The sequence below is a fragment of the Salarias fasciatus genome, chromosome 7 (assembly GCF_902148845.1).
Source record: "Salarias fasciatus chromosome 7, fSalaFa1.1, whole genome shotgun sequence".
Taxonomy (NCBI): Eukaryota; Metazoa; Chordata; class Actinopteri; order Blenniiformes; family Blenniidae; genus Salarias; species Salarias fasciatus.
The window spans coordinates 13,441,577-13,467,999 of NC_043751.1; the positions used below are offsets into that span (position 1 = coordinate 13,441,577).

The window sequence follows — 26,423 nt, forward strand, 5'->3', positions numbered from 1 at the left end:
CTTGCTGTGTTGGTGGATCATACTAGGGTTTATAATTGACCAATTATAGAATTGACCTAAACATGTACCCATTTTCACAGTTTGAAATCAATTTCAGATGGATTCAAAAGCTATTCATGCCTGTCAATGCATGAACAACATAGCACCACTTACCTCTGCAGGAATATGTGTGATTTCCTCCGTAAGACATTTACAAACCAGTTGACCCCCGTTTCAATCTGTGGGGACCAACAAGCCCCCCAATTTAAAGAAAAATATCAAGTAATCTCAAAGAATGATGATCTATATTTGGCTGCAATGATGCCTTCAGCCCATGTCAACCAGACATAAGTGCTGCAGCTTAGCAACACCTCCAGCATGTAAATCGATCCTTGCAGACACAGGGGGGCACGTTTGACTCTGATTTCACCCCTGTAAGGACAATCCTACTTACATACTCTGATCATTTACAAATCAGAAGGCACCCACTAAAGCAACGGTAAAGTTTATTTATGTGAGAAGGCTTTGAAAAGGCGTTGGATTTTCTTCCCCTCGCTAGTTAAATGGTGGCTAAACACAGAAGAAAATAGAGTGAATCTGAGAGTCGGGTCCCCAGACCGTGTGAATGTACATACGACAGGAGGATAAAAATGATATCACGGCTGGCCGAGGCTGAACCCACACATGTTAACTGTATTGAGTGACATCGAGGAGAGTGTACATATATGTTGAAAATAGCACCAGGTGGATCTAGTTTTATGGTGGAGTACAGAATGTTCCCCAATGCCACATGGAGACGATCGCTCAACTATATATATATGGCACCATTTTGCTTGACAGTATGACAACTAAATATATAGTGGGGCTTTCACATCCACAGTTTGCCCACTGTGCTTTATTTCTGAAGTGACATCATATGTTATTGAGTTATGTGCATGCATTTGTGCATTGTTATCTCATAAATCTGCAAGTTTGAATGGCCTTCAAACGCTTTATGCATGAGTTTTTTCCATGCGTAGAGAATATTCCTGTAGTTTTATGTGCAGTTTCTATTTCTGCAGCCCTCTGCTGCAGCCTAGAATCATATTTGTTGTTGCATGTAATTTGCAGTTCAGCATCACCTTGACTATATGATGCTTTAAATCCATTGCATTAAATGAAGGTTTTAAGTGAATGGCTCAGTCTCTCGTGGTGCTGCAGGACAAGGACACTCCTACAGAGCTCATTAAAACCTGAGTGCAATAACAAAATGGGGAAAATTGTCACATTTAAAAATCTGGATAGAAAACAAATTTACAGAACACAATTAACAGAAGGACAGAATTATGAATTAACACGTAAACAATGCATGAAAACAATAATAATGGCACAGTACCGATAAGAATGACTCCAAAGACAAATGCCAAACATGCAATTGAGATTATCAGAAAATTATTTCACCAAATAATAAAGAACATTTGAAAAGTTTAAAAATGTATAATTTCAATATCTGTTTGTTCCACACTTGCTGGACAGAAACAAACTAGTCTGAAATGAGTTGCAAGAAAAATAAGTTTCAGAGGAAAAACTGCTGCACAGCTCTGTGATTGGTCAGGAAGGAGAGTTTAACAAATCCCATTTTGTCTTCGTAAAACGTGTCTTAAACGAAAAGACAAAATTGTATGATTTTGTCAGATAACTCCCCAGTGGAAACACAGAGTCTATGAGCCTCTTTCAGCTGTGACTATTGCCTTAATTGTCGCGCCCTATTTCCTGCGGGGCGGGTGGCACACCCACAGGAAAGTAGTTCCGGTCCGTGAAGGGAATAAAAGCTGTGGCCCCAAATAGATCCAGTGGCGCTTTGGTCCCTGCAAAGTTCACCCAGTAGGTGAGTAACAGCCAGAAAACTCAAGTTTATTGGACATTTAAATCAACTTATCAGATAGAATAATTGGGCCCAGTCAGTAACTTAATGCATGTTAGTTCTCTGGATAAATAAACTACAATATATCACCTGCCACCTCTGTCAGTGCAATTGTATTGCAGCAACTAATTTTGAGTAAGTTTGTACATGCATTTAGAGTGCTGGTGCTTCTTTTATTTTGCATTAATAAGATTTAAAGACAGAAATATGTAATACTGAACAAAGCTGTTGCAGTTTTGCCAACATTCTCACCTCACATCTATTTGTTAAATGTCCCTATAATACAAAGTCACACTCAGCTGACTTATTTTCTTTGGTAAATTCAGGAACAGAGGCCTTCCACACTGTGTATCCACGTTGCTTTCCTCTATTGTAACTATGTGTAGGCGGAATCCTGATAACTCAGCCCGTCCCCTGTAATGTGCATTATTTGCATTCTCAGCCGGTATCACACTTCAAGTGGTGTAGATAATAATTTTCAGCCCCCTCGAGTTGTGTAGTTACATTACTATATTGTTCCATGTTGGCGTGAGTCACTTTTTTAGCTATGTAAGAGGGGATCTGTCTGCTCTGCAAAAGACTGAGCACTGGTCGGCCCTAACTATATTCTGAATGTTCACCTGTTTATTCAGATATTTCATAGATTTTGCTCCTGGTTCATAGTGCATATTTTTATTGTCACTGATTTTTATGGTATTTTCTGATATGATGTTAATATTTGTTACCTTAAATTGTCAATTTGAAAAACATCAGACTGTGTCTCTGTGCACAAGTGAGGTATATCTTATGTGACCCTGTCACAAGTATCACACTCATGAGGGGATCAACTTTTCTTTCTCTCCGCAGGTCTTTTCCTGCAGATCCAGTCATGTCGACTAAAACTAAGGATATGGGTTCTTCCCTCATCAACACTCAGCAGCTGCATGCTGCCATGGCAGACACCTTCATTGAGCATATGTGTCTGCTGGACATCGACTCCGAGCCTGCTGTGTCCCGCAACACTGGCATCATCTGCACGATCGGTCAGACATATCGCCATGACTCAATAACTTATTCACATTGCAGAAATAATCCATCCGTCACCGTAATGCATCCGGGTTGAAGCATCAATGTGCCCTTACAAACTCCGTAATCAGTCTTTCTGCATTCACTGCAGGACCTGCCTCCCGTTCTGTGGATATGGCCAAGGAAATGATCAAGGCTGGGATGAACATTGCAAGAATGAACTTCTCTCATGGCACCCATGAAGTGAGTGACGAACGATCCCGCATTCCTAAATCAGTATGTAAAAGCAGTAGCTTCACAAGCGACTATTAAAGAAAACCACACCGCTGGTTAGGACACTTGCAAAACCTGGAGTCCAGACAGAGCAGTGCTGTAGTAGTTTCTTTGCCCTTTGCAAGTACGCCAGTGAGGATTTACCCTTTAGAGTGGCAGCAGTCAGTGTGATATTACACTTGCACTCTGTTAACCGTCTGTAACCTGATCTGTCAACTTGTGCTTGTCCCTTCAGTACCAGGGCTGTAGTGCCTTCCCACTCAGTGATATTACAACCTTATACTGCTGACCCCTTGCCTTTAAAAGTCATCCCTCTTTAACATTTTCACCGTCATCTGAGATCTGGTTCAACCGTATGATATATCATCAGCTGTAGCGAGGACACCGCGGATCTTTGAAAGTTGAGTGAAATATTTCCTTCCTAAAGAAACTGAACCACATGTAGCTTATTGCAGTGGCAGCGCAGTCGGATAAACTGGGAAACTCTTGATTTCTATCATGTTAAGCATGAAAACAACAACAAAACACAACAAAGTGAACGTGCTATTTGTCGTGACATGGAAGAAATGCTTTGACCTCTGTATCATTGGTGTGTCAGTTGTCAGTACAGCTAAAAATAGGAGTCACTCACACAGCAACAGCGTGAGCGGGAGGCATGTAGAGAGGCCACAGTCATTAGTGAGAGAAGACAGTTGTTAAGCGTTTCAACATTATGGAAAGACTTTTCGGTCATGCTTTTCCCCCAAACATTCACTGCTTCAATGCAGCTTTATAAATATATGCTCCATCTGCAGGGAAATCAAACATACTTTACATTTATGTGCTTCAAGCCATAACAGCTGAAAAATATTGATTTAACACCAAAAGATTGTGCACAATTCCATTTCTGTTCACCGTTTATACTGACAGAGATACAAATTATCTACAGACATTTTAATTTACGAAGACAGACTTCCAAATTCAGTGCCTCCAAAATAGGGTCAGTGATGGAAAATGTACGTTTAACACAGCCTCAAGCAATACTTGACATTGTATGTTAGCTTTTTATGTGCAGTGACACTAAACAATGCCAGGCGCTAAAACTGTGCTGCAGTTGTGTTTATATATAGTTATGTAATATGTAACCAGTGCCATGTGGCCGTATTGCCAAGTTTGCCCACCTGCTGCTGCACTTTAGGTTTTTTTTTTTTTGTCCCCGAAAGAATTTGCCTCATTTAGAGCCATTCAGTCTCTATAACTAGAAAACAAAATTGTGTCTTAGGCATCATTTTGGAGCTTAAATCAACTCTCATTTCTTTATTGAAAATGCCCTTTAGTAATGTTTCTTTCAGGGGTGTGAAATTTCAAAATTGGCCCACTGAAGGGTCTGTTTTTTTTCCCATGGAATGATCTTGCAAAATGGATGAAATGAACACTGAGAAAAAAAAAAAAATTGTGAATAAAAGTGACTGAAATATTTATGCATTGCAGTGTTTCAGTCAGAGTAACTGACTTAACGCAACCCTGAGACCAGGGATTATTCCTAGCTCTGTAGTATTTGCATCAAAGCAGTCATGTGACTGTGAATTTTTGGAAACATGCAATGTGTGAACGCTGCCAGAATCATGCGCCCTAAGAAGCAGAAGCCCTTCGCCAACATTAGCCTGAACACAAACACTGGCTGGATAAGGATTTTTTTTTTTTTAGCATATTTGGAAAGCAAATGAGGCATAAATCCGAGTCATTTGTTGCACTTCTGGATGCATCAAGGAGAAAAGCAAAGCTGTAGATGGACTGTGTTTTACAAGGAAGGTATCATTGAAGTTGGTTTCATAAATGCATTCAGTTAAACATATATTTTTTCATGATGTCTGAAAATTAAGAGAAACCTTTGGGGCCACGTTATGCTCTTATTTTACTGTTCCGGTCCAGTAAACATGAAATCAGGCTCCATGTGGACCCTGAATAAAATGAGTTTGACCCTCCTGGTTTGTGTTGTGTCTTTTCCAGTACCATGCTGAGACCATCAAGAATGTCCGTGAGGCAGCTGAGAGCTTTGGGCCTGGATCTGTCGAGTACAGACCAGTGGCCATCGCTCTGGACACCAAGGGACCAGAAATCAGGACCGGACTCATCAAGGGCGTGAGTTTCCTCCAGATATTGAAAACTCAGATATTTTAATTTAAATTTCTAGTTTATTTCAAGAGCACGAAAAGCCGTTCATAGGTTTCTCATAGCAGCTGGGTTCTTCTGTTGTTCAGAGTGGCACCGCCGAGGTTGAGCTGAAGAAGGGTGAGACCATCAAGCTCACACTGGATGACCAGTACAAGGAGAACTGTGATGAGAAAGTCCTGTGGCTGGACTACAAAAACATCACCAAGGTTCTGCAGACTGGAAACTTCGTCTACGTTGACGATGGTCTGATTTCCCTCAAGGTCAAGGAAATTGGTGAGCACTCAAATAATCAAATGTGTTTCCTTGTAAAAATGTTATATTTAAAGTGGTGGAAAACCCATGTGTTTGTTTTGTGTCTTCAAAGGCAACGATTACCTGATGTGTGAGATTCAGAACGGCGGCATGCTGGGAAGCAAGAAGGGCGTCAACCTGCCCGGAGCGGCCGTCGACCTGCCCGCCGTGTCTGAGAAGGACATTCAGGACCTGCAGTTCGGCGTGGAGCAGGGTGTTGACATGGTCTTCGCCTCCTTCATCCGCAAGGCTGCCGACGTGCACGCCGTCAGGAAAGTGCTCGGCGAGAAGGGCAAGGACATCAAGATCATCAGCAAGCTGGAGAATCACGAGGGCGTGCGCAGGTGGGGAGACTACAGGACCGCCATGAGTCTGTGTCTGTAAAGCTGCTGGACTTACATGTTTGGTTTATTTTTTGCTGTCAGATTCGATGAGATCCTGGAGGCCAGCGATGGCATCATGGTCGCCCGTGGAGACCTGGGAATTGAAATCCCAACAGAGAAGGTCTTCCTTGCTCAGAAGATGATGACTGGCAGGTGCAACAGAATCGGAAAACCCATCGTCTGCGCCACACAGGTCCGTCCCATCAGGCTGGAGACGCACAATTTAATCAAAAGCCCACATGCTCTCTGTAGAAACCTGCCTTTATCGACATGGAATGATGCAACTTGTCTTTTTTTGTTCATGTGAAGATGCTGGAGAGCATGACCAAGAAGCCTCGTCCCACTCGCGCTGAGGCCAGCGATGTTGCCAACGCCGTGCTGGATGGCAATGACTGCATCATGCTGAGCGGCGAGACCGCCAAGGGAGATTACCCCCTGGAGGCCGTGCGCACGCAGCACATGGTGAGAACAGTTCCATCTCTTATTGTATCACAGAGCACAAATGAGACTGTATTAATCGTTTTATCACCGAACCGCAGCCGTGTCTTTGCGTGATCTGTCAGTTCTCTCGTGTGGTGTGACACCATATGCGTTCAGATCTGTGAGGAAAATTCATATCTTTGTCAACATGCTTATAATTTGAGAACCTTCTGCTCAAACAGCAATGATTCACACGATGAAACTTTTTTAAACAGAGCCCTCATACTGATGGGAAAAGAATTAAAAAACATATTTTTTTCCATAGTGGTTCATCCTCATTTTTGCAACTCTCAAGGTTCTGAATATTAAACACAAATGTGCATATTTTCATCTGAACATAAAACGATGCAAACGACAGACCAACTTTTTTTTTCCTTTTTACCAAAACCAGCATGGATTTCACTAACAGCTTGTTTCCTGTTGGTTTGAATTGCTTTGTCTCTCCACTCCTCCCTTCACCTGTCTGCCTCATTAACTGTGTGACCGCATGTGTTTGAGAGTGTGACGTGCACAGCAGCCCTTCCTGGACGTTGCGGCTCTGCTGTTGCTTAGCTTCATGTCTCGGTGTGTGTTCGGGTGTGGCAAAGTGACCATTCCCTTATTTTGTCTCGTAAACGAACTAGTTCAAAGTTAAAAGTGGAGCTTCGGTTTGAATATCGCTCAATGTCGTCGACTTCAGATCGCCCGTGAAGCCGAGGCCGCCATGTTCCACAGGCAGATGTTCGAGGAGCTGCGTCGCACCTCCCATCTGACCCGCGACCCCACGGAGTCCGTCGCCATCGGCGCCGTTGAGGCTTCCTTCAAGTGCTGCGCCAGCGCCATCATCGTGCTCACCAAGACTGGCAGGTGAGACTGGCGTGGCCTTACCCAGCATCCTCCATCTCTTCAGTTTGAACCTGGTGCGCTGCGTCACTCTGTCCGCCTCGCCGACGGGACGCTCGCCAACTTTTATGGCACTTACAAACTGTGCTCCTCTTGTGACCTTTTCACGTGTGAACCCTGACATTTTCCAAGTTAATTTTAACTCTCCGGTCACTCGTTTCCTTTTTGGAGTGCATCCTTCCAACACATGATACAGAACACACACACACACACACACACACCACTGTCAGCTGAACTCTTTCCATAATGACCCGACTTCAATTCAGCAAGCAGTTGACATTAAAGATGAACAATAGATCACATTCAGCGTTTAGCTCTGGTTACAGGAAATAACCTGTCTTGCATCAGACATCAGTAAAACACTCGTCAGTTGTTAAACAGCAAACTGAATATAATAGATAAAACACCAAGTTAACTAATTACTTTTAGCTACAGCTGTTGATTAAACCAAACCGTGCGTCACTCTTGGTCCTCCGTCTTCTGCATCTCCGGTGTTCGATTCCCGCAGGTCTGCTCACATGCTGTCGAGGTACAGGCCCCGTGCCCCCATCCTTGCCGTGACCCGCTGCCCTCAGACCGCCCACCAGGCTCACCTGTACCGCGGCGTCTACCCCATCCTCTACACCAAGAACGCCAACGACGTCTGGGCCGAGGATGTCGACCTGCGTGTGAACTTTGCCCTGGAAGTTGGTGAGTAGCAAAATTAAAAAAAAACCCCGATTTCTTTCATTTAATATTCCCACATTTTTGAGAGAATGTGTCTTCATTCAAAGCAGCTCATCAGGAATTGCTTTTCATTTCTGCTGACACTTGTCACTTTGTGATTCACAGGCAAGCACCGCAAATTCTTCAAGTCCGGCGATGTTGCTATTGTCGTGACCGGCTGGCGCCCGGGCTCTGGTTACACTAACACCATGAGAGTTGTGCTGGTGCCTTGAACCTGAAAGGACACTAGTCGCCACCCCCCACCTCCTCTGCTGTAACTCACCTTCCTTCATTTAGGACTCTCTGATCACTTTCAGAACAAAAAAAAAATCAAAGCTGGGCTGCTCCTTCAAAAGACTTTTGATGGTGTCGTCCGCAGACAGTAACTCCATGATTCCTATCAGTTGTATATCCGATTTCTTGTTGAAGACTGAACTTGATTCAATATATTTTAGTGGCGTCTCCTCTGTCATGTTATTGTCTGACTGTCTGCAAGGTGAACAAAGTGGAGAACAGGGTTCCTCAGCATACCTAGGTGCATGTGTTATCCTTTCCTTGGTTTTGGTTGCTTCATTGTCCGAGGATGAACATAAATATGTACTTTTGTTTACTCCCTTCGTTCTTGTACCGCTGACAGCTGGCACGGTGTGTCAATGTGACTTGAACTGGCGTGAAGAGGTTGTCTTCCATTAAAACAAAGTTTTGGATCAAGCGTGTTTGTCTTACTGTCATAATTGTTGTCTCCAAGGTGATCTGTTTCGAGCAAAAGAAACTATAAAATAAAATAATAATAAATAAATAGAAGAAAAAATATAGCCACAAAAAATAACCAAAGACAGCCAGGCTCAAAGCTGAACTACAACATGTCCAGATAGTTCATCAAATATACTGATCAGAGTGACGTGAACACAAATATGAATTGTAAGGTTGCTCAGTAGCTGCTGCTACTTGATACAGAATAACTGATGTGTTTGTATCGGAAGACAAAACATTCTTAACAGCATCTTGTATAAAAAGCTAAAATCCTGCCAGACTAAATATGGTCGATGTCTATTCATTGGGAAGTTGTGGAGTTTTACGACCCTCTAAAGTTAAAGTTAGTGCAGCAAACACTTCCAAACAAGGTTATCTTCCTCAGCGACATATATAACATATGCTGGAGTTTATATTTAGATGTGAACATATATTTTACTCGAGCTCATGCTCAGTCCCCTCCCTTCACTCTTCAACAGCCGACAACATTTTGAGGGTACTAGTGATTATCAGAGGACATTTTATTTACTTATTTGAAATAAATTATATTTTTGATCCATCTGTCTAAACTATAAACTTGCTCTACATCTATTCAGGTGAGCACATTTGTGTCTGCACCTTTCATTCCAAGTAATTCTGGACTTTTTGAAAAACACAGGAAAACAGCTGATGATCAAGGCTGACTGGAAAGACACGACTGAACATAGAGAAGAAGACATTTTTAAATTGAACATACAGGCAGCCACACACTACGACCAGTGTAATATACTGAAAAAAAGGTCTGGTGGAACTACAAAAATGTGGGAAAAAAAAAAAATACCATGCCAGTCTAATAAACTACTTCACTTTTACTAAGTATACTTCAAATTTTAATTCCATATTCACCCATCCGTTAACCTTCTGTTGTGATTTCACCCAGCTGAGGGTCTTGGGGTGCTGGAGCTGCTTCATTGAAGGCAGAACTTTTATGTAATAATCATAAAATTATTGTTTCCATTAGTTGTCAAGACTGGCTTACATCTAGAAGCAAGTAGAAATTGAGCAAACAGTGTTATAAGTCAAATCTTTAAATCAGTGAAAGACATACAGAGAACTGATTAGAAATTTAGACCCAGGTGAAGGCTGTGAAACCTCAGGGAGCGAAAAAAACAAAAAAAAACAAAAACAAAAACAACTTTTGACATCAGTATAATCTCTAACAGTTACTGAATATCTACATATATAACCACTAATCCAGCAGTTATTACTCTTGGATCATAGTAAAGCTTGTTGGTCAGTTTTCTGGCAGATTATTATTAACACGGCTGCTTTGAGTTTTGGAATCAACAAACAAGTTTCTTCTCATGATCCGGTTTTGAGTCAAAAAGTTTATCATCATTATAAGATTCTCACTGAGTAAAAAGAAACCAGCAGCTAAGACGAGCATTGTTTATCTTTTTTTTTTTTATTGCATTGAATTCAGTAGCTAAAATAAAATGTGTCTAACATACAGGTAGATGAGATCTTCAGATTTCATGGTTAAAAGGCAGCGCCATGACAAAAAAAATATAAATAGATGGATGACGAACACCTTGTCTTCCTACCCAAGTAGAATACTCTCAAAGGAACCGTAAACTCGGTCTGAGCGGGTGCCGCTGGCAGGTGGTCGGAGGAGAATAGTAATGAAGGATTGATCGAGCCCATCGGCGGTGACTGGCTACTGACCGATAGAATCTCTCTTTCCTGGGAGGTTCAGAGTCTCAGCAGACCTCAGGTTCAGTAACCAGGCGGCTGAAGCCACTGGACGGGATCCTCTGACGGGTCGGCCTGCCCACAGCGCGGCGCCGGCTGCAGGCCCAGAGAGATAGACGTATCACTAAAACACATGAAAGTATTAACAAGTGGAAGGATTTCAGAGTCTGGCTCCCAAACAGCAGTCAGTGATACATGTCTTATTGATTCAGCATAGCATCACAAAGCAGCAGTTGTTCAACAACAGATGTTCATTTTTTTTTTTTTACAATCAAATATTGTACAATGAAAGAGGTAAATATGCAGCAATATGACCTATCAGGGTTTCTTGTTCATCGTTTGTCCAAGTAACTGCTTGTAGCCCTTTGACTGGTGCAAGAAACATTCAGATCAATCTTAGTGCATCGCTGGTTTCAGGATGTTTGATTATCCACAATTGCTTTTTTAAAAACTCAGTTCTCACGGTAAATGGGCTCAAACTAAAACCTGAATCTTATTCACTGATTCACGATTCACAGTACCTTTGTATGTCCATTAAAAAAAAAAAACAAAAACACATAGATTATTGCATACTCTGCGAATGGCAAGCAAACCTTGGCTCAGGTGGATGCTCTGCACCAAAGTTATTGCCAGACTGAAATCAGCCGGCGCCCGCTGTGTGGCTTCGCCTCGGTCATTCCGCGGAAGACCGTCGCCACCGCCATCCTCTCGCTCATCACATTAAAGACGCATCTCAGGAACCAGACGAACAAACACTTCATTACATTCATTGCTTAGGTTTCAACGTGATCTGATTTGTTTGACCCACATGGGTGTGCAATATTGCTGGAAAAGCTATCTTGGAAGACATGCCATGATTGAGCCTCGGGTGATCTCTGAAACGAGCAAAGTGCACAGTCACATCTCTGGACGGGGGGGGGGGGGGGGGGGGGGGGGGGGGACCCGGCATTCGCGCTCTCAGCAGCGGGACGGGATATAAACGAAGGACGGCAATTTTTGGTTTCAATCATAATTGAATACAGTTGTAGAAAAATGTCCAACTAAAAGAGGTGAGGCTTAAAAGGATACACCAAAAGGCCCGGACGAGAGGGTTTCAAACAAATATAGCAAATCACAGAGGAGGGACGGATTATAATACACAACAATTTATATACTCGCGAGGCATTATATATACATATACAGTGTAAATATATATATGTATATTCATCCCATCAGTACCTTTTGGAGTTTATCATCACATCCTGTAGAAAAAGTGTCCATCACAGTCCAATATCACCCGTTATTCATTCACGCTGATTAAAAATGAAACCAGTCACGTCTGAGCTGATTAGAAGAACACACCCTCCCACTGAAAGATTTTGACCGAAACGATGCACAGAAGGAGATTTTGCCTTTTCGTTCAGGCGTTGAAGGAGGGTGTGTCTGAACCTCACAAGTTGGAGGGGAGCTTGGACTGCATGTGTTCGTTCTCTAGCTTTCTGGCGGGTGATCTCACATGAGGAGAGTGAAGACCGGCGGGCTGGTTCTGAGGTTCGGGCCCTGAATGTGTCCGACTGACGGGAGCGGCTTGACCCGGGATGGAGGCGTAGGGTTTACTGACCGCCATCGGGGACGAGAAGGGGCTGTGCGCCCCCGCTACGCTTTCAGGGGAGCCCCTTACGGCCAAAGGCCTTTCCTGGTATATAGAGCTGTGAGAGCCTGAGATAGTCTTGATTTCCTGGGAGAAGAGATCCACCGAGGACTCGGCTTTGTCTTTGAAGGAACAGGCCACCCTGGCGGGGCATGAGGTCTGGAGGGTGAGGGGGCTGTGGGAGCCCGCGGTGCTGGGGAGCTCACCGTGGTAGACTGTCCTCCCCCTCGCGGGGCTCTGGACTCTGGGACTGTGGACGGGAGGGGTGTAGCACGGCGAGGCCTCGGCGGAGCCGTACTGGGCGAGGGAGGCGAGGGCCGAGTGCTCGGGGAGAACTTGGGGGAGGAAGGCAGACTGCAGTCCCGCCAGGCTGTGCTGGGCCAGGGAGGCCGCGGCGCCGCCGACGCCCGCGCACGCCGGCTGAGTGAACCCGGAGGAGGTCTGAGGGCTGGCGATGAAGGGGAAATGCGGGAAGCTCAGTCCGCTGGACGTCCTGACCACCCTCTCGTGACCAGAGCCCATCTGCTGCAGGGTGGCGTGAGACGGTGCCTGCAACTGGCTGAGTATGGGGCTGACCGAGCTGGAGATCAGGGGGCTTATGGCGGAGCCTGCCGGGGCCGGGAATCTCCCTGCCAGCCTCCCTGGCGCCCCCTGTTGGAGCAGACCTAACGGGTGGGGCGGGGTGGTCATAGCACCGTGGAAGGGCTGCGGGTGGAGCTGGGCGGAGCAGGTGTAGGAGATGCTGGCCTGGCTGACGGGGAAGGCGGACGGCATGCCGGAGTGGGGGGTGCGCGGCAGGGGCTGGGGCGTGGTTAGAGGGGTCAACGGCTGCAGGCAGCTGGTGAAGATGGGCTGGGACGACAGCGTGGGAGAAACCGGCCCAGTGGACAGATGCTGGGTCCCGGGAAACCCCAGGATGGGCGTATCCACCCCGGGCCTGAACTTAGCAGAGCTGGCAGGTGAACCCGGCCCCGAACCGCAGCCGCCGGAGGCCGTCGGTCCGACTTGTGCTCTCTTGGGATGCGAGCTGGGGTCCTTCACAGAGCCGGAGCCTTGAAGCAGGGGGTGGAAGAGGATAGGAGGCAGCTGGGAGTGGTGCGCCAAGGCCAAAGCCAGAGGGGTGGTGGCCGCGGCGGCCTGGAGCGGGGCCTGAACCAGCGGGGCCCAGATCAACGGGGTGGGCGACGGAGGAGCAGGGGGAGGGTTCAGACTCTGAGCGGTGCTGGTCTGGATCAGCTGGGTGCACTGGGCCATGTCGCGGTCGTGCTGCACAATCTTCTGGATGATCTCAGTCTCCTGAAAGTTCAGTGTGCCCGAACTTTGGTGATGCTGGACTTTATGCTGAAGAACAGAATTCCTCTTCCCTAAGAAGAAAACAGAAATATTACCTTATTTTTTTCAACTAAAATTGTATTTTTCCACCAATCAATGCTTAAAAAAAATGTTATTACAGTGACTTTAGCATCGTATACATAAAATACTTACACAATACAATACAATACATTATCAGATATTTTCACTTTTTTTTTTAGACAATTTTAATTCACTGGATCTCAAATTAAAAAAAGCACATTACAATATTTCAAATATTTCCTCATTTAATGGATACACACTGTAAATCCATTAAAACTGGGCATCCTTGACTTAACTACCACTATTACTTAAATATCCAAGTCAGGATACCTGTTTTTATGAAAGTAAATTATGGCCAACTGAAGCAAAAGACAGGTAAAGAACGAAAACGTTCACACTTTCCGAAAAGCAGTGTCTGTTCGGGTGTTTTCATCATATCACAACACCCCACGTCTAAATTTGGCTTCGACCAACAGATTTAATTCACTGATTACACACAAATCCAGATTAGACCAATATTAACTAAAAAGCTGTAAAATAGCACGGCAAATCACTTTCACCCCAACAACTGCTGCGGAGCGACGTGAAAATGTAATAAACCATATCATAACTTTAACATGTACTTATGAGGGTTAGTATTGCAGAGGTCATTCGTATCGTTATTGTCCATGACAATCCTGTGAAAGTCTGAATACTGACATTATTGTTGCAACAACTACGTTATTATAATGATCTAATTCAGTCTAAACGTTTGATAGTTTCATTATTTTATTCAGGTAGAAAAATCATCCCTGATTGATTTGTCACTGTTATTACTGCAGCAGTTGACTTTGTGAAGTTTGAAGGAGGAATGTATAAAACAGTCTGTCACAGATTGATGAACCTCTGCTGATCCGAGCCCCGCTCCCCTTTAGTGATGCTCCTGTCCTGCTGAGGAGTTCATCGAATTAGCTTTAAAAAGCTCTCCGTGTTTTTGATTACTGGTCCAGTCTTTTTTGCGCCTGTCACATACGTCTTTGGAAATGTTTTGGTGCCATTAAATTCACAGTGAGCAAACATTTTCACTGAAATGGTAAAATGTCTGTTTCAATTCAATATATTTTTCTCCAGCTGGAAATCGAAAGGAAAAGTACAAATATACACGATTGATAAAAGTAACAAATACACATTGAGCAGGAAAACGTTTGCCATTTTTAACTTCACGGCTTTGTACAAACACGATCTGTACTGACGGAGAGACGAGAACAGATTACAAGAATCAACAATCATCATTAATTTCTCTGCTGTTGACCAATAAACAGCTGCAACGACTGTATTAAAGCATTATTACACTAAATATTGTCCTGTTTTACATCATGAACCACAAGCGAGCTGATTTTCAGGAAAACTGCACTCTGTGATATTGTGGAGAAAGAAAACATAGAAAAACAACAACAAAAAAAAACCAAACAAAACAAATGTGATCTTTTGCAGAAATGACTGACCGATGCGATCCAGGCGGTCGAGGGCCACCGTCTCAAACGCCCTCCTCATCATGGGATATTCCTCCAGCACCTCGTTGAAGTTGTCCACTGACAGCGAGTACAGGCGGCAGTAGTTATCTGCTCGCACGCTGGCCGTCCTCCTGCCGCGGGTCAGCAGGCAGATCTCTGCAGGGACAGCGAGGAAGGAAAACTTTCTGCTTTCATGCAAAAATTACAGAATCCACTCATGGCACGGTGGAGCAGTGGTTTTAACGCTCTCGCCTCACGGTGAGAAAGTTTGGGTTCAAATACCAGCCGGGGCCTTTCTGCGTGGAGTTTGGAGCATGTTTGTATTTGTGTCTATACCCTCAATCATTTTGAACCGGTAAGGACTTTAATAGCTTTTTAGTTTCATTCACAAAAAAGACAAGTCAAAAATTAGTGCGAGACCATAAATCACCAAGAGATGATGCCTCTCAAATCCACAGATGGAGCACTTAATGCAATTTCTGCAGCTTACAGTTTGTCCCGACCTCATCTGGCGTGCCAGATCAGAAAAAATAAAATAATGCGCCATTAAAAAAAAAAAAAAAAAATAGACATATTGAGGATATAGACACAAACACACATGCTCATATCCTTTCTCTGTTCCTTTTCCTGTTCATCAATTGAATCTATTCATTACACATGACGGCGTGCGATTTTCGATAGTGTTTATGTGGTGTGTTCGCTCGGGAGTTTGTGTCCTCATTTGTTATTTTCACATCTGCGGCTGTGTTTCAGCAGAGCCAAATAACTTCACGATAAACTACCGGATGTGTTTAACCATAAACGGATCCCACTTTGATCTGAAATGTAATCTGGAGTCTGGTTAAACATTAAAATGCGGTTAGAGACAATCTCTGCAGTTTGCTGAAACTGATGCACTTCTGTCTCTGGGCCATCCATAACACGATGAAAGAGGAAACACTGCAACGGCATCACCAAGACAGCAACAAAGGAATTCAGATTTAAATACGGTGTCAAAGATGAAAAACCCGCAGATGGAATCAAAGATGGCAGAAGCTTTGGCTCCTCTTAGTCCCGAGCCCTTTTAAGGAGATGATGTGCGCAATTTTCCCCAGCTGTAATAGTCGGCGAAGTTAATCTGCTGAGTGCCAGAGCTAAATAAATCAAAACAAATCATACAATCACCGCTGCTTTACACACATTCAGACTGGCCCACCGCAGAGAGTATTAGCGTGCGGCGCGTCCAGCTTTTTACCTCCAAAGTAGGAGCCGTCGGACAGCTTGGTGTCTTTGCTGCTCTTGGTCAGGACGCTGACGACGCCGTGCTGGATGAAGTACATCTTCTTGCCGATGGTGCCTTCTCTGATGATGTAGTCTCCCGGCTGGAAGACCTCGAAGCGCAGCTTGGTCAGCATGGAGGTGACGAAGTTGGGGTCGGCGTTGGCGAACAGCGGCATGGAGGCCACCAGCTTGCGACAGTTAAAATTGATGATCTCCTGCAGGAGAAACCAAACAGGTTTTTTTTTTTGTTTTGTTTTTTTCCCCCTTGACTAAATGAACATCCTTCAATATGCAAACGTCTGTGTCTCCACATGTGTACATTTCAATCACTGTAAAAGCAGGGCGTTAACAGCTTAGTGGCATTTTAATGAGGTTCCCTGTCCTCGTACAGTCTCCAGCCTTCACTAATCAGATTACATGACTATTAACATCATCATGCAAAGTAAAGCAGCCATATTAGATTAGATAAATAATTAACTGTAAACTGGTCAGAGCAAGGATTTTCCACTTTATTAGTCTGGAAAACCTGAGAAAATAAAATACTTTTCAGTTCTGTTTTGCAAATTGTAAAGATGCATAAAAAAACAACACTGAAATCATTGTAAAGTGATATGTTTTGTCAGTTTTCTATACAATTAAACAATTTGAAAGTTTCAAGCATTTTTAAAATTTTAAGTGTGACCTGATCTGAGAAGATACATTTTTAAACCCTTTTCTCAGTTTTATAACTTCTATGACAAAATAATAAAACTATAAATATGCAATAAATCTAAAATATATAGAAGTTTTGCTGTTTGAATCATTATTTTCCTGTTTTAGATGTACTCATGGAAGTGCAATTAATACAAGGGGAGCAATAAGCAGATAAAAGAACTGGTATTTCTCAAAAAAATCAAATTGCCTAAATAAAATGTTTCATTTAATACAGTTAATGTGTACAGTCATCTATTTGGGTGGAAAAATGAACTTTTCAATTTGTATTACAATGTTTTTCATGTTGCAATTATCTCTCATTTGCACACATATATGAATACTCAAAGCAATGCAGTTGGAAGCACATGACAGAATGTGTGTTTACGACTGTAAGGTCGAACATTTTCAAATATTTTCACCACATTGTCACTATTTATCTTCAGCACAACAGCTGTAAACAACTGATAATTATGACCTTTGGATCAAGAGAATAAGAAAACCATCCAATTTCATAAATTTTCTATGATTCAAAGATGCTCTACTGTTTTTTTCATGACTTCATTGATTTTCATGACACAAAATGCATGAAATAATGAATTTATGCGCAATAAGTCTATTATATATAAGTCATCATCATAATTTTTTAAATTAAAATATGGGAAGGCGCACCTATCCTATCAACTCTGATATAAGCTTGAGGTTTTTTGGGGTTTTTTTGCAATAAATGTCAACACTGTGAAGGTTTTTTTTTGTTGTCATTGAGGAAAACACTCATTTGCATGACAGCCGACCTCTCTCAGTGGCTCATTCAGCTCCTCCAAGATGCTCTCCTCATCGAACATCTTGCCCTGGTACCGGTGCTCGTAGTAGTCGTGGATCCTCTGGCGCATGTCGGCGGGGAGCTTGTGGAAGGACATGTACTGCTCCACTTGTTTATACTGCGATGTCAACAACAGGAATCCAATTATTGAAATTATAAAATTAATGAGGGGATTTGAGAGAGCAACCTCCGCACAGACACATCTGCAACGCGGCTGCGTTCGTGTCGAAGACAAAACGCAAAGTCATGTCAAAATGGATGTATTAAAGTGATTGATGTGCTGGCTCCGAGGTGGACTATAATGTGTCTCATTATGTTAACAGTCAACTGTCAGGCCATCTGTGAAACCTGCCCACAGTGCACAATGTTGTGACTCCGTCCCATCTGACAATTACAGTTGTGCTCTGCAGGCTGCGGCTAATAACATTAACCACTGTGCCCTTCAGCAGTGTTCTCCAGTAGCTAAGCAGCGACTGTAAATAGTCCGCGCGCCCGGCCTGTGTGCGGCCGGCTTCTTGACTTTTATAAAAGCTCTTCCGTGTCTGACTCGTCTGCAGACCAAAGCTCACAATCATCTTTTCTGTTTTTCGTTAATGCCCTCCGGGCCGTCTCCACACTCGAATGCCTTGGCTGCACGTTGTAATGAGTCATGCTAAGCTTTACGTGCAACATATGTTTTTCAGAAGCATAATGTGGGATTGTGCTTTACAGCATTACTGGATGAACCGAACACAAGTTTGACAGAGCTATTCAGTTATCCGAGTAAAAGCTGCAGGTTCTCGCTAGGAAAAAAAAACACTGAATCTAAAGCGAAATGCAAAATCTTAATCCAAATATGGAGAAAGCATGAGTTTAACCAGCATCGTGCTCATCGTTGGGATTAATGTCAATGTGAACACTGTTCTTTCAATATGTAATTATTATTATGCATCAAAGGGCTTATCAGTACACAAGCGCAGCTGTGTCAGAAGCCTGAAACACGCTCTGGACCGGCCAATTTACCTAATTAATGACTAGCTGGTTAAATTAGTAACAACAAATTAGATTATATGACCTGATCACAAGAATCTGTGCTGCTAAACACTAAAAAAAAAAAAGGACAAATTGGTAAAACAACTCAGCAGGGATGGAGATACGTTTTGCTTCATTCCACTGCCGACTTCAAATCTCTTGGACGAAACAGTTGTTTTCTGATGACAGATTCGAGCCGTGCATTCGGCAGACACCCACCTTTTCCTGGTACTGTCTCCTGGAGGAGTCCAGAGACTGAATGAGAGCGGTGGCGTGCCCGACGAACATGGCGAAGCAGGTGGCGCCCACGATCATGCTGAGGATGGTGAGCCACACGTCGGCCATGCCGATCGGGGGGTACAGGCCGTAGCCGATGCACAGCATGTGACTCATGGCTTTGAACAGGGCGTAGGAGTACTGCTGACCCCAAGTGTCGTTCTGTGAGAGACGGAGGGGGAAGGAGGTGGAAAGTTTATCCCAATCCACAGCATTAATGCGCCGTCACGTCCCTGCGTGGTTTATCAGAGCTTCCTAACATGCACACGGGCCGTAAGGCCCTCATTCTTCAGGTCTGCTGGCATCGCGCTGTCAAATAACATCACCCAGCATGTTTACTCGGAGCTCTTGCTGATCATGTTGCTATAGGTGAAATGTAAAGCGAGGCTATTTATGCTCTGCTTTTGATAAACAGGGACTGCTTATTCATCCTAAATAGGAAGCGAAAATAACAGCTGCTGAAATCACCGCAGCTGATGTCTAAATGCAAGGACAGTGAAGCCAAACTCTTCACTGTCACCATCAAACAAAACCTTTCCCCAATGATCTAGAAATGTGCTTTAATTCTGAGCAGAGCAGACAGAGTGTGGTTCATAATTATGGTGTGGTTTTGAGGGGAACACATTTGGAGGCTGCCTGACTCACAAATAATCCACTTACCACCATCTTGTTCCTGGTGACCCAGCAGTCGGGGGGGAAGTCTTGCAGCATGGGGACCAGGAACTGCAGGCAGCCATCCCAGTGACACAGCAGCAGCATCATGCCGATCAGGTTCATGATGCGCACCATGGCGCTGGCCAGGTCGTACGTCATGTGAAAAACCTACGGTGCGGATTGTCAGCATTAAGGAAAATACACAACTAAATACACAATGCCCTGTAAATAAATCTATAGAAATTTAACTCTTTGACATGCAATCAGGGGATTTGAAATGTACGGTAGGCTGTGGACACAGACATCAAATACCAGCCCGCAACTTAATCTTCTATAGATGACCAGGGGCTGCTCACTGAGTAACCATCTGAAACATTAATGGCCGATGGAGAAGGAGCTTTTGTTATTATGAACTGAGATGATGCAGAGAAAATGTCAGTAACTAAGGTGATTGTGCATGTGTGAGTGTATGTAAACAAACAATTTATGGAGTAAGTCCTTCATATGTTTTCTCTGGAAATTACGGATTAATACAGATGACGTTGCAATTAATGGCAACTCTGCTAGTGTGAAGAAACTCTCACAGTGGACAAATAATATACGATCGATGTGGATTCAATGAGTAGAGCTCCAGCTAGCAGTGTTTACTAGGAAAATATTCTGATCCTGCTAGACTTTTCACACAAATCTGAAGCAAAACGGGACTTAAAATGATTTAAATTTAAGATAAATGTGTTGCCTTTTCCTTTAAATGACTAAAATGATCATTTAAGAATTTCCATGTAATTTTCTTTTAATTCATTGTGTCCGTTCTATTTTCAATTTATTATGTGGCAAATGAAATGCTCATGGATCCCCATGGTCATCATCATCATCATCATCATCATCTACCTCCTCCCACTGGTGAATGTATCGGATGAGTCTGGAGAGGCGCAGCAGCCGCAGTAGACTGAGGATCTTCGTGAAGCGGACGATCCTCAGAGCTCGGGCCGTCTTGTAAAAGTCCGAGTCAATGCGCGTCTCCACGATTAGAAAGATGTAGTCCACGGGTATGGAGGAGATGAAGTCCACCACGAACCAGCTCTTCAGGTACTTGATCTTGATCTGCTGCGGGTCCAGAATGATCTCCGTGTTGTCCTCCTTCACGATGCCCGTGCGGAAGTTGAGGACCAGGTCCATCAGGAAGAAGGTGTCCGACACCACGTTGAAGACGATCCAGGGCGGCGTGTGCTCGTCCTTGAAGAAGGTGATGCCCACGGGAATGATGATGAGGTTCCCCACCATCAGGAGCAGCATGGTCAGATCCCAGTAAAACCTGAAAACAACATCGATGGCATTTAGTTATTTATACATGATAAACGAGCTAAATAAAATGACGAAGTAACGTTTGGCGCTGTCAATTTTTTAAACTGCAGGTAAAAACACTGACGTTTTCGAAAGCCCACGTCATATTTGTGATAGTTTGTTTTAGATGAAGTTCCTAAGAAGCCAACAAGAACAGATTTGAAACAAAATTTTGTCCAACAAAGGAGAAACAAAACAAACAGACTGAGCAGGAGTAAACACCAAGAAACGAAGAGGGGAGCTGATTCCAAAAACAACAACAGTCCTCTTATTCAATTCAACACGAGGCACTTGGACTATAGGGACAGAAAGAAAAATGGGTTATTGGAATTCATCTGAATTGCTTGTGAGGAAATATTGATTGAAGTATCAACAGTTTCAGTGAGAAGTGCCTGAAAAGCAGAGGCTGCTGTCAGTCGTTCATAAACATTTTTCTATGAGAAGAAATCACAACTGTGCACACCTATTTATATAGATGCTTATAAATTTAATATCCTCTCTGGATGATAACGTGACATAGCCTACGATTGTGAGAACTGACACTGTTCAACGTGATTTCAGACACTGTTTCTGACTGTAGCGGCTCGCTGAAAGCATCAGCGTCACTCGTCCACTCAGGTAGGACACGGCCAGCGCTTGTTCACCTGTGATTAACTGCATGTGTGAATGAAAAATGAGAAAGCATGCACGTGTGGAACTGATCCATTTCTGAGGCCTAATTCACAGCCGATCAATCCAACAGGAGCCCGACACGCCTACAGGGCCGGACCGAACTGCGGGAGAAGGGACAGAGCGGCGAGGACGGATGCATTACAACCGCCAGGATGTGAGAGACACGTAAAACACAACAGAAGAAACGGGAGGGAACGAAAAACTGTTAGAACTTTCATCACGACGCCCAAGAGATGAAGTCATACTCATTTATGGCTTAATAACAAAAATGAAAAGAATTTGCTGACAAGAGAATGTGAGAGAATGAACCCAGAGGAAAACTCAAGCACACACTGGAAAAACAGAAAAAAAAAATCTACACAGAAAGACCCCCGAACGTGGTAGTGACAACACTGACGTTCAGCCTACTGTAGTATCTTACAGGTTTAAGAGAAGATATAAAACGGAGGTCAGAGGTGACCAGATTTCACTTTTTCATTCAGGATCTCTAATAAAATGTGACAGTTTCTTGGTTTCTCACAGTGAAAAAAGTGTGCGGTACAAAATCATTCCACAAGTATATGATTATGTAGCAGAAAACTGAAGAAACGACTGTTTTGCTCAATATATAGTCAAATGGTATAGTCACTTATCTTAGCTGAGAAATACTGCTACTGCAATAGCTGCTGTCTTCTATCTTAAAACAACAGACACTGCTTGAACTGAGTTACCTCTCATATTTCCAGGCAAGCCTCAGCAAAAATGCTTTGTTAATATACTTATGAGAGATTTACCGTGCGCATTTTGAGCTTCACTTCTGAAAGTTCCAAAATGTTTTTTTAATGTTGTTTAACTTTGAAACTTTAGTTGCGCCTTACTAATCCAACACAGAAGATGAAACAGAAATGATGAGAAAAAATGAATTGACGTGAAAGAGAGATCTGACTGCACAGAAAAGCCATGTCTTTTAATGTGATGTGTGTAACGGGTAGCTCTGGTCACCAAATGGGTGAAAATAAACACTAACTAATGAGAAGATGCATTATGAGCACTTGTTACTTTTACACTTTAAATCCAGGTTAGAAGTATAACTTGTTCTCTTACCTAAAGAAAAAAAAAGAGTTGATTAACTTTTTGTAGTTTGAGCGGTGTTTGTTTAGACATTTATTGTAGGCTGGTGCAGAAACACGCCGGTGGAAGCAGCCACATTTGGAGGATGTGAGTGTTCAGTGGTTCAGACGTCCCTGGGCTGGAGTGCATTTCCATCCACCGAGGTTTATTTACAGCCAACCTTCACACGAGAACATCACAAAAAGCAGCGGCCACCGAGGGCAGGGTGGCCATTTGTTCTAATCAGCTTTCTGTTCTTCTCTGCCAAACAAAGCATTTGCATTTCTCTCTACATCTGCCCGTTGTCTCTGCAGTGACACACTGGTCCTAATTGCACTTCCCCTCCCTTGCTAAATCCACCGTTATCTCCTGGGAATCCATGTCATCTCCAGAAGTCAGCTCCCATCAGCCAGATGTTGAGTAGTTAGCATTACTGCTCTGCACACGTCACTGTGCTGCAGAATGCTAGAACAGCTGGATAAAAAATAAATAAATTAAAAAGAAAAAAAAAAAGGTCTGCAGGGGACAGAGTATTACTGCCATCCCCTGCAGACTGTCCCGTTGGCTCATCAGCTGACTGTGCACGCAGCAGTCATCCCACAGCCATCAGACAACTTGCTGGTGTAATCTGGTGTTGCCATCAAAATAAACCTGACAGTTGTGCGGTCTGCAGACCTTGACCGGTCCAGAGAGGAATCTTCCATAATTTGGGTCACAGTGCAACTCTGTTAAAGAGCATGAGAGCACAAAGAGGGGCGTTACAAGCAAAGTGAACACAAAAAGGCTTAAAATGGTGAAAGGAGCTTAGATCAATCAGGACAGCTGAAAAAGGGATCACATTTGTACTGGAGATACTTATCTCTTGCTGCCAGAGCGCAGCTGAAGAACAACAGCCTGCATGCAGCTCAGTGGCTTAACACACACCTGTACTGTGGCTCAGGCCCACCAGCAATCATATTAACCATATTTACACAGCGTGCCAGTTCAGTGTGTCCGCCGCTGTATACACAAAACACTCTAATAAAGTACAGCAGTTACTCGCGGTATAAACAAGGGAGACTGTGTTTATGAAAAGACACAAGAAGGGAACACATGGGTTACATTGCACTGAGCTGATGTAAAATGATCCGTGGTCACACAGTATGCCGCGTTCATAGTTCTCACAGACATCACAGTGAAGTTACCTGCAGCGCCGGATTCAGCACTGCTGCACAAACCTGCTGCTACCTTCACTGCTGCAAGATTTGCATGTCGAACCTAAAATGGGATCTGCGGAATCAAGTATTCGCTGGAAGAGGCAGGCGCTACAAAAACCTGCTGCTGCTGCTGCTCAAAGCGTGGCCCGAGCAGAGCATGAAGCAGTGACACCTCGTGCACAGAGCTAACAGCTGGGCGTCCTGGATTCCTCACATCATTTTCATTTCAATCTCTCTCTCTCTCCCCGTCTCTCCGTCTCTGTCTGTGTTTGGTGGTGTGTCCCCTCCCCGACCACACCATCTCTGCTCCATTAGACTAATTGTGCTGTAATAATCTCCACTGATGTGTGCTTCTAATATCTTCAATGGTCATGTTACCCTATTTTGATTACCCCATTTCCAAGCCCCTGCTGCACTCTCTGTAATCCATTGCCCTCACTAAATGAAAAAAAAAAAAAAAAGTGTAATTCAGATGAGTGGAAAAAAAAAAAAAACTGCTGTGACACAAAACCGTGTACGACTGACCGGTGAAAATATGATGACAGTGAGCCTCAAGGTTGAATGTCATGAAATCTCTGATATTGGTGATGAAGAGGATCTTGCTTTGCTGCCTGCAATGAGATCCTATATCATCGGCGGTAAATTAGGGAATTATAGGTTGGCAGTTTGGAGCACAAACGTTAATCACAAACAGAGAGAACTGCACAGAAAGGCAAACATAAGAGGGCTTATACCCTGGATATGCATGCTATAAGGACAATAGCAGCAAAATTATAAGAGGATTTTGCATGTCGGCCAAGTCCCCTATAGTGCATGAAATGTTTCCCTGTAAGAACAGTGTGTTACATGTTTAGGAATATGATGATTTATGGAGTTAGGCCTGATTCTGCTGTGCCACCCTGAGCCTGTGTTCCACTTCCTCTGCATAAGGTTCACAATCATGACCATCACATTGTTTCCATTATACCACAGCAGCAGTGACAGAAAACATGCCTGGAGTGCGGGAAGATCAGTGTCCACGTTCAGTGCTCTTATATTTAATTTCATTCTAAGTCCTGTCAAGTTATGGCAGTTTGAAAACAAACACTTCCAACATGTAATTCCCAAATTATCCCCAAATCTGTCATTAAAAAAAAATGATCACAACTTGCACAGTAAAAGAGTTTTTGCCAGATGAATTACCTAAAATCACTGTAGGGGTGGATAATCCAGAATCCTGCAGACTTTACGCGCTCCCTCTCGTGCTCCACGGCCCTCTCGCTGCCCAGCATTCGCAGGGAGAACTTGTTGACTCCCGGCTGGAGCATCGCCCCGAACTGCCGGTGCATGAAGCCGGCTTGGTACAGCCGGTCATCCTCGGGAATGATCTGCTCGGTGCCCTCCAACTTGATGAAACTTGACTGGTCGAACACTGGGGGCTGCCCGGCCGCGCCGGCCAGACCACCCGTCGCTCGCTGCTGGGCCCCGGGGCCGCGCTCGCCGGGGAAAGTCTCCCCGACGCCGGCGTCCGCCTCGGGGATGAGGCGCCGCTGCTCCGCTCCGTCGGACCCGGGAGGATGCCGCCCGGCGATGGAGGAGACGCTGCCCCGGAAAAAGCGGCAGTCCCCGTTCAAGTTGGTCTTGACAGAGACGTCTTCGCTCCTGGCCTCCTCGATGCTCCTGCAACTGCTGGCAGGAGACGGAGAGGACAAATGTTTTAGCCGAATACTTTTCCTCATGGTGTCCTTGTCCCTGTCTCCTTCGTCCACCGCGAAGGGTTTTTGCCCAATGTTTTGCGGCAAGCTGTACAGGCGTTTGCGCATGGAAGACTGAAACCTTTCCATTTTTTTTTTTTTGTTTTTTTTTTTTAAGATCTTCTTGCAGAAGCAGAGGTGCGCTCTAAGGACAGCCGGTGCGAGCAGAGGGATGAATCATGGATCTCACACTCTTGGGGTGCCGCTGGAGGCAAAACAGTGACGGCGCATCCGCAGGACAGGTCGTATATTTTATCTGCCACTCGGGACGTGCCGCTCTTCCTCCGGCGCTTGAACATTGAGATGCGTCAACGAGACGCGGCCGCTCCGATCAAGACGGTCGTGGTGAGGAGGCAGGGACGCATGTAAATCCAGGTACGCGGGGCTCGCGGGGCTGCAGACGGGAGCGCATCAGGATGCAGCATGCTGCTGAGCGTCGGACGTGCCGGAGTGGGAGAATGCCGCCGCCGAGCTCCTCAATGACAAAGCAGCATCTCCACTCCCCCCCCCCTCCCCCCCCCCAAAAAAAAAAAAAAAAAAAAATTATCAGAGCTCTCCCCTCAGTGCAAGGTGAAGAGCGCGCGCACGCACGCAGCTGGTCCAGAGAGCGCCGACATCAGTCACCCACCACGAGCCTCCCCGCTTTCTAATAAGGCGAAT

At 44.3% G+C, this 26,423-nt stretch overlaps 2 protein-coding genes across 2 annotated transcripts; one reads left to right on the top strand and one right to left on the bottom strand.

Annotated features, from left to right (window-relative positions):
• Positions 1-1,802: 1,802 nt before the first annotated feature.
• Positions 1,803-8,767, top strand: LOC115392432 (pyruvate kinase PKM-like). Its single transcript, XM_030097037.1, has 11 exons — positions 1,803-1,846; positions 2,729-2,904; positions 3,039-3,130; positions 5,150-5,281; positions 5,401-5,587; positions 5,679-5,949; positions 6,031-6,181; positions 6,298-6,450; positions 7,148-7,314; positions 7,859-8,040; positions 8,182-8,767. The coding sequence occupies exons 2-11, from the start codon at positions 2,751-2,753 to the stop codon at positions 8,286-8,288; spliced, it is 1,596 nt and encodes a 531-aa protein (XP_029952897.1). The 5' UTR covers positions 1,803-1,846; positions 2,729-2,750; the 3' UTR covers positions 8,289-8,767.
• A 2,710-nt stretch (positions 8,768-11,477) lies between these two features.
• On the bottom strand, positions 11,478-25,853 carry LOC115392053 (potassium/sodium hyperpolarization-activated cyclic nucleotide-gated channel 3-like). Its single transcript, XM_030096554.1, has 8 exons — positions 25,213-25,853; positions 20,621-21,044; positions 19,736-19,897; positions 19,019-19,237; positions 17,760-17,906; positions 16,250-16,490; positions 15,007-15,171; positions 11,478-13,533 (listed from the first exon to the last, which is right to left on the bottom strand). The coding sequence occupies exons 1-8, from the start codon at positions 25,851-25,853 to the stop codon at positions 11,969-11,971; spliced, it is 3,564 nt and encodes a 1,187-aa protein (XP_029952414.1). The 3' UTR covers positions 11,478-11,968.
• Between the last annotated feature and the right edge of the window lie 570 nt (positions 25,854-26,423).